General features: G+C 34.7%; 3 protein-coding genes across 5 annotated transcripts in view; 2 read left to right on the forward strand and 1 right to left on the reverse strand.

The window, feature by feature from the left end:
* The window catches only part of LOC108754910, a 10030-nt gene extending 3774 nt beyond the window's left edge, over positions 1–6256 (reverse strand). For 2 of the 3 annotated variants that reach the window (XM_018497575.1, XM_018497573.1), the window contains exons 1-3: positions 6015–6256; positions 4026–4209; positions 3697–3893 (exon numbers count right to left, since the gene is read on the reverse strand). In XM_018497575.1, coding sequence (XP_018353077.1) covers positions 3697–3893; positions 4026–4209; positions 6015–6210 — 577 coding nt within the window. In that variant the 5' untranslated portion in view covers positions 6211–6256. The remainder of the gene's footprint in view (positions 1–3696; positions 3894–4025; positions 4210–6014) is intronic. The other variant, XM_018497576.1, reaches the window with a different exon arrangement.
* On the forward strand, positions 112–2983 carry LOC108754912 (carbohydrate sulfotransferase 11-like). The gene is made up of 4 exons (XM_018497579.1): positions 112–651; positions 1090–1406; positions 1901–2087; positions 2370–2983. The coding sequence occupies exons 1-4, from the start codon at positions 523–525 to the stop codon at positions 2874–2876; spliced, it is 1140 nt and encodes a 379-aa protein (XP_018353081.1). The 5' UTR covers positions 112–522; the 3' UTR covers positions 2877–2983.
* A 1122-nt stretch (positions 6257–7378) lies between the features above and the next one.
* Positions 7379–7980, forward strand: part of LOC108754914 (ubiquitin-protein ligase E3C) — an 8380-nt gene continuing 7778 nt past the window's right edge. The window contains exon 1 of the mRNA XM_018497581.1: positions 7379–7794. The gene's annotated coding sequence lies outside the window, so the exon portion shown is untranslated. The remainder of the gene's footprint in view (positions 7795–7980) is intronic.

Below are 7980 nucleotides of genomic sequence, written 5' to 3' on the forward strand. Positions count from 1 at the left end.
TATCGCGATGATTATTATTCATTAAACAAAATTTGGAGGTAATTGAGAGAAGTGTAATAAAAAAATAAAATTAAAGATACCAAAGCACTACTATATGTTTTTGTGGCTATTGTCCGTGATGGACTACTGCCTTCTTTTCGGCTATTTTTGAATACGCTTCGACATTGCTTCGCAACGCTTCGCACTCTTAGTCGCTTTTATATTTAAAACTGTGGAGGAGGACGAGAGAGTCCCTCGTTTTGTGGAATTTGTCATAGTATCGTTGCGTTCATGCATTGTCCAGGAATAAATAGATAAACAGAGTGATATTCCATCCTTTTTTCTGTTATCTGCGGAGGCGGGTCACAAAAGAGGAAACGAAAGAATAGTATACGTGATTCATTACGGATTCACAAATGTTCTGGTTTTCGAGCACAGCATCGATGGTATAGCGGTACAACATAATTTCCAGCAGTGTTCTTCAGCGATTCATTAAAATGGTGTTTTATCATTACAAGTGAATCATACACGTGACATGGCACGATGCACACATCATATAAAATACTAACGCTCAAAATAATAACGTCGAATGAAAATAAAAATTCGACGATTTATCCGGGACTAAAAACCGGCTTTTATTACTATTCAAAAAAACTCCTTTCGTCAATACAGGTAGGAACACGAACATTCATATCTCTTTTATCGATAACTGCGCGCATTTAGTATAGAAAAGAATAGTTTTATTGAAAGAGCTAAAATATTACTAAATATAGATTTAAAATAATTGTTGGACTATCAAAATAATGATGTTGGAAATTAAAAAATGATAAGCATACTGCAAAAAAGTTTTTTCAAAATTACTTTCTATTCTATATCCAGCATAGTTTTTGATCATCCAAAATTGTTCTTCCCATGTTTACACATACTGTAGAATCTACAAAATAAATCGCGCATTTATTGATAAAAGCAAAGTATGAATACGAATCACAATATGTCCCAGATCAATCGTGTCTTCCTCTCTGAGCCACGTAACCCTCGTATGATCTCTTTCCGCACTTCTCTTTTTACAATTCTTCACACGGAGAAAACAAAATGATTCTTTATTCGTAGAAACAAGTCACGGTGATAGAGTCAGTCGCGATATTAGCGACGATTATGACATTGTTAATACTAGTGAACTTAGCGTATATGGAGGAGACAAACATAGAGCCGGTCGCAACGCTGAAGTATGCATCGCCGAAATATGCATCTATTGCACGCACCGTCGCGTCTGAAATAATGCCGCGAGCTCCGATGTCACGAAATCAGATGGAGGATGTTAGGCATGAGTTGGACAGGAGAAGGTGGTGGGTGGCACGAATGTGTGAGACAATCGACACAAAGAAATCGCCCACGGACGCTACGCTGACGAATATGATTATCGACATGTAAGCGAGGGAGATGTTAAAAAGTTCCTTAAAAATTATACATTTAATGATCATTAGATATAAAATATATACTATACCAAAAAAAATTAAAGAATTATTTATTCTGCCTTCTAAAAATAGGGAATTTTAAGAGAGTGTAACTTCGTCAAAAATTATCATAATAAAATGATTAAAAAAAAACATTTTGAAGCTTGAAGTATCTACTTTTTTTCAAAATGACACTTTAGATAATGATTTTAATATTGTCCTGAAAAGTAGAGACTTCAAGCTTTAAAATGACAATTTTTGATAAAGTTACTCTTTTGAAAATTGTCTATTTTTGGAGGGCAAAATAGGTGATTTCTTAATTTTTTAGCGTAGAAATTTAATTCAAAAGGATTAAAATATTTTTATCAGATTTTCGCGTCAAATTGCAAGAAAGTTTAATGAGAAAGAATTATTAAAAAATGCAATAATTTTTTCTACAAATAATTTTGATTCAAAATAATTTGAAGGGAACACAACGTGTCGTGGTGTCCGATATACAAGGCGGCGAGTTCCACGTGGATGAATTATTTCGCTGTTCTAAAAGGCACTTTGACGGACGCTACTATAGACTTGGTGCGTCGCAATCTTACGCAGGTCAGCGATATCGTGAGGCAGAAGTTTCAGCAGGATGCGGATTTTAATAAGACTTATGAGGTAAAAATTGTACTTTGTCTCCCAAATTCATGACTGACTAGTCATCATCTGTAGATAGCAATAAAAAAAAATCTTAGATAAAAAATTTATAGATAGCAAAAAATCTACATAACAATAGAAGAGAATCTTATAAAATAATTTTTTAAAGTATTCCTAACAAAAGAGTTAATTATTAGACACAAAATAATAGTTTTTTTAGATAAAAGAATCAAATCTAATTCTAAAGAATTTTTAAATAAAGAGTGACAAGTTAAATTGTAAACTTTTTTGAACAATTTTTAGAAAATGAACAAAACGAAGAAGTTCCTCATTGTGCGACATCCACTGGAACGTCTCTTATCCGCATATAGAGACAAGTTGGAGCATATGCAGAATCGCGAATATTATTATAAACGCTTCGGTCGGCGCATTGTACTCAAATACCGTGAATCCGGTAACACGACGAGATTAGAACCAACATTTACCGAATTTCTACAATTTATAGTCAATGAGAAGTACTTTGACGAGCACTGGGTGCCATATTATCGCACCTGTGAACCCTGCATGATCAATTACGACTACATTATCAAGTTCGAAACCTTGGACAGAGATCAGAACTTTTTCATACAGGATGCCAATCTGAACGGATACCTATATGAGACAAATTATCCGCGAAATATTAATCCATTGGGTACGACCACCAGGAAAATACTAAATGAATACATCAAGGAGATACCGCGATCGCTTCTCAATGAGGTTTACAAAATTTATGAAAACGATTATAAATTGTTCAACTATTCGTCTGTTTAATATTATCAGTGTCTCTGTTGATCAGATAACTCAGTTTTTACATGACGTTTTTATACTGACAGGTCAAGAGATAATAAAACTTCATGAACATTTTAAATGTGATATAATGTAAGAACTTATTAAATTTTTTTCATTTTTTTCAGATTCTTAAAAAAAATACTTTATTTGTTAAAATGTATGTTGAATAAATGTCATTTTAAAAAAATGTGTTTTTGTTTCTCTTAGATTTTAAATCCTTTGTAATAACATTGGGACTTAACAAAGAAAGACCAGGACTCGTTATCAAGTATTGCATTCCATTTATTTATTGTGAAAGAAATAATGAAAAAGTTATTGCAAAATATCTCTTTTATAACGTAGATATTCTTCCTAAGTTTTATTTAAATCAAACAAATATTGCAAAAAAAAAGAGAAATCTGATTCAAAATGAGGCAAGCAGATTTTTCAAGCGTTTTAGTTTGTATTATTCTTCAGCTTTTCCCTTCACATATTGCACAGAATTTGCAGGAATATCGCTGCAAAATCTCTACAATATTGCTGCAACATACAATGTTGAAGGAATATTGCAGTAGTATTGGTGCAACTTTTGTGTTGTTCCTGATATAAAAAGATAAATAAAGATTCTCTCTATCATCTTAGTGTTTTTAAATAATAATTATTATTTATTTAAAAAGTCTAATGCCGAAACTGTGAAAAACTATTCCAACAAGGAATCTCTCTGATCTTTCCAACATTAATATTTACATTTAAACATATGCACACATCATTGTATTATATAAAGTATAAAATAAAATAATTTATAACTAAAGATAACACTTACTCGTCCAAAACGGCGCATGTTTCAACATCGTAATGATATATAGCTGCAATATCAATTGCGGAGCAGCCCCCATAAACGACTTAAACAAGTGCAACATACATACATCGCTTTCTTGCCGATACACCCAATTCTTGTCCTTGCTGAAGCCGGACTTATTTCTCAAAGAGTGCATCGCAGTGCAAAGCAAGGTCAAGTACCTGAAAATAAATATAAATTGATAATAATTTATTATTAGTAGAGAATATATGCTGTGTTCGTACACATTAATTTACGAACAATAAATCGCCAGAATTTATGGAAAAAACTGCGCAAAAATAAACATAAAGTACCTGTGCAAAAAGCCAAGTAGGAGGATGTGCAGCAACCAGTGAACAGTCCGTAGGGAACCGTCGCTGCGATGCCATCTCAAACTAAATAGTTGGGTAACACAAGCGGGTAAGACGGTGAAACCCATTGCAAAGCATCCCCACGCTAAGTGGCCTTGCAAAAGGTATTCCACACATACAATGCTGTCTGTGTGTGCGAAAAATATCTTACAAGGTGTTCGGTTTACGAAGACAGAAGCTTTCCCGCGCATGCTTTGAGCAAGTGTGCAAAAACAAGTTTTACCAGTATGTGACATTTAGACGATTTCAGCACAAAAAGCACATTGAAAGACGTTAGCAAAAAGTATCGCGAGTTCTATCACATATAATTATTTTTAGTGTTAATTATAATTATAAATGTAAAATATAATAAAGTTATAATTAATATTAATTATATACAAATAAAAAATAATTTTTAGAATTATTTATTTTGTTAATTATAACTATAAGTCTAAAATGTATAAGTTCTTATCTCCTCTTGCTATTTTAGCATTAAAAATGCAACCGTATAGAATAATAAAATTATACTCGTATATATATATATATAACGATATAATATAAAATATAAAAATATAATTAAAAAACTACAATACTCTGTTTTAGTATTTATTTTAAGATTTTATTTGTAATCCCGATATACATGAAACTTTAAGAAAGACAGATTGTGATACAATATTCTTTCGAAAAGTTATGATTTTGCAATCGTGATACTTTTTGCTAACGTCATTGACATAAACAAAGCTAACGTAAGCATACAGGGTGTCCCGCGGTCTCAAATTTTAGTGTCAGATTTCACAAATTAACTTACCGTGAAATATCGATACAATTTCTTATTCAGCGCGATTATTTTTTTGCAATCATCAACATTATATATATATATATATATATCTTTGGAAAATGGAAGCTCTAACTAAAATTTAAATTCTGCGTTTACTTTACCTTCGTTTGATAAGTACATCCCAATTGATTGAGAATTGACAATTAAGTTATGAATACACAATTTACGCACCAACAACTGTGCCGAGACACTCCAATAGATACTTTATTCGTATTAAATTTTCAAAATTTCAAATTTTTCATCGAAGTAGATAATAATCGAAGAATACGAATTTTGCAATCGAACTAAAATTCGCTCCGTTCCATTCGGCCGCAACTTCAGAGCGTTCGATTGCGCCTCAAAAAATTATTGTATCTTATCGACTTATGAGTACATAATTTACGCCTAAAAACCGCGAAGGCTCCAATAGATATTTTCACTTGCTAGATTTTTTAAATTAAAAATTGTTTGCTTAATAGAATCAAAAATAATGAAAGAATACAAATTTTGCAATCGAACTAAAATTCGCTCCGTTCCATTCGGCCGCAACTTCAGAGCGTTCGATTGCGCCTCAAAAAATTATTGTATCTTATCGACTTATGAGTACATAATTTACGCCTAAAAACCGCGAAGGCTCCAATAGATATTTTCACTTGCTAGATTTTTTAAATTAAAAATTGTTTGCTTAATAGAATCAAAAATAATGAAAGAATACAAATTTTGCAATCGAACTAAAATTCGCTCCGTTCCATTCGGCCGCAACTTCAGAGCGTTCGATTGCGCCTCAAAAAATTATTGTATCTTATCGACTTATGAGTACATAATTTACGCCTAAAAACCGCGAAGGCTCCAATAGATATTTTCACTTGCTAGATTTTTTAAATTAAAAATTGTTTGCTTAATAGAATCAAAAATAATGAAAGAATACAAATTTTGCAATCGAACTGAAGTTCGCTCCATTCGGCTCGACCGCAACTTCGGGGTGTTTGACTGTGCCTCAAACGGACCTGTCAACCCGGATCGAAATTAGGAGAGTCGCAGGACACCCCGTGTCGCACGCACACGCGTGTACCACGTGCACGTGTGTGTGTGTGTGTATATATGTGTGTATATGTATGTGGCCACTCTTTGTTCACCTGTTGCTACGTCCGCGAGAAAGAAAGCGACCGAGGACGCGTAGTACAGCAGGTCAGCGGCGCGAAATTGGTAAAGCTCGGCCTGCCGGCGCGGCGTCGCTGCGCGCGGCTCGTCCGTTCGATCCGCTGTCGTGTTCTCAACGTCGCGCGGAACGTCGGCGCACTTCACCTCGCACGACTCCACCGCCGCCGCCATTTTCCCGCATCCTCGCCCGGCGCGACGTGCCGGCCATTCGCGATTCCCGGCGTCCTTCGGATCCGTTCGCATCCGGCGCGATGTTGCGACCCACAGACCGGCTTTCCCACTCGCACATGCGCGCTGCGCAACACGTCTACCTCCCCTTAGCTCCTGCCAATAGTCGCTTTTATCAATGACCACGTTCAAGTCGGACAAAGCTGCTAGCCTGCTTGCTGAGCGTGATTGAATGGGATTGGTTAAATCTATAAGTAACTTAACCAATCATATTGATTGGCTGCATTTAGCAGAAAAAAATAGCTTTGCAACTGTTGTTAAATTCTTTAATATGATTGGTTTTGCTCTTGGTTCTTCACTGGATTTAAATATATAAACCAATCATCTTTAAGAATTTTACAACTGTTGCAAAGCTGCTTTTTCTGTGTATATCTTGAATGCAGCCAATGGGCGAGTTCAAGACAACAAAGCAGCTAGGCATGCTTACCGAGTAATTGAATATGATTGGTCGGATCTATAAGTAACAACCAATTATGCTTATTTGTTCAGCGAGCAGACAAGTCGCTTTGTTGATTTGAGCGCAAGCAATGTACAAATTTTGATATATATTATGACTGTAACTTATTGCCGTGTCGCCAAGAGATTAATTATATACATATCATTTTTAACATTGGACGCGTTCAAGTTGACAAAGCGGTTAGCCTGCTCGCCGAGTAAATGAACATAATTGGTTGTTAATTATAGATCCAACCAATCATACTCAATCGCTCTGTGAGCATGCTTAGCTGCTTTACCGTCTTGAACTCGCCCATTGACATTTTTTTTCACAAGTTTTTCATTATTTTAACATTGACGTCTTTCGGAAAACGATGGAACTTATAGTAAATAAATTATGATATTACATGATAATGAAACATATTAAATAAAAATACAACTATATTTTTAATTTTCTGTAAACATTTATATACATTTTTATTTGACACGTACTCATTTAAGAAATGGAATGGGTATGGCTTTCTCTCTTGTTACGACTTTATCGACAGTTTCGTAAAATAAATGTGGAACTTAGTTTCCAGATCATTAAAATGGACATTGGTGCGCTGGTGTACGAGGAACAGAAGATTGAGGAGTGATTGGACTTCGAATTTCGGAGTCGAGCAGACAGCATTGACAAATGTGGAATGTGGATCTCGCCGAAGGGCCGAAACATGGCGAGCTTCGATGACTAGACGGAGTAGGTGCCATACACACATTCCTGATATCCCGTCGCGAGTCATTGTTCTGCCCGGCGATGGACCGTGAAGGATCGACAGAATATTGTAGAATATCACGGATCCGTCTTCGCGGCATCTATTAGATCGAGAACATTGCATTAAGAATCTTCGATTGTATTTAACCTTCGAACAACAACCGAAGTTTGAAAATTGACGAGACTTTCGTACGTGCTTTGAGAGGACTTTACGCTGAAGAGGGGAAACATGAGAATCTTAATTACAGAAAATGTCTCGTCAATTTCTTTCAAAGAAATGAATATGGTTCAGTTGTTTCTGTAATTGTTACGAGTGTTATTTTTAATTTGCGCTGAAGGTAAGTTTTGAGTCTTGCCAAGCATGATTAAGCAGGACGCATAAATTTTATTGACCTTTAAATTATAGTATATTTAACAAAATTATAATTACATATATATATACATATTATATACATTTTATATTATTAATATAATAAGCAAAATATTTAAACAGGGTTGGGTAGTGTTAAGTTAAAAAGATAAAA

Source organism: Trachymyrmex septentrionalis, unplaced genomic scaffold (genome assembly GCF_001594115.1).
Source record: "Trachymyrmex septentrionalis isolate Tsep2-gDNA-1 unplaced genomic scaffold, Tsep1.0 scaffold82, whole genome shotgun sequence".
In the NCBI taxonomy this organism is placed as follows: domain Eukaryota; kingdom Metazoa; phylum Arthropoda; class Insecta; order Hymenoptera; family Formicidae; genus Trachymyrmex; species Trachymyrmex septentrionalis.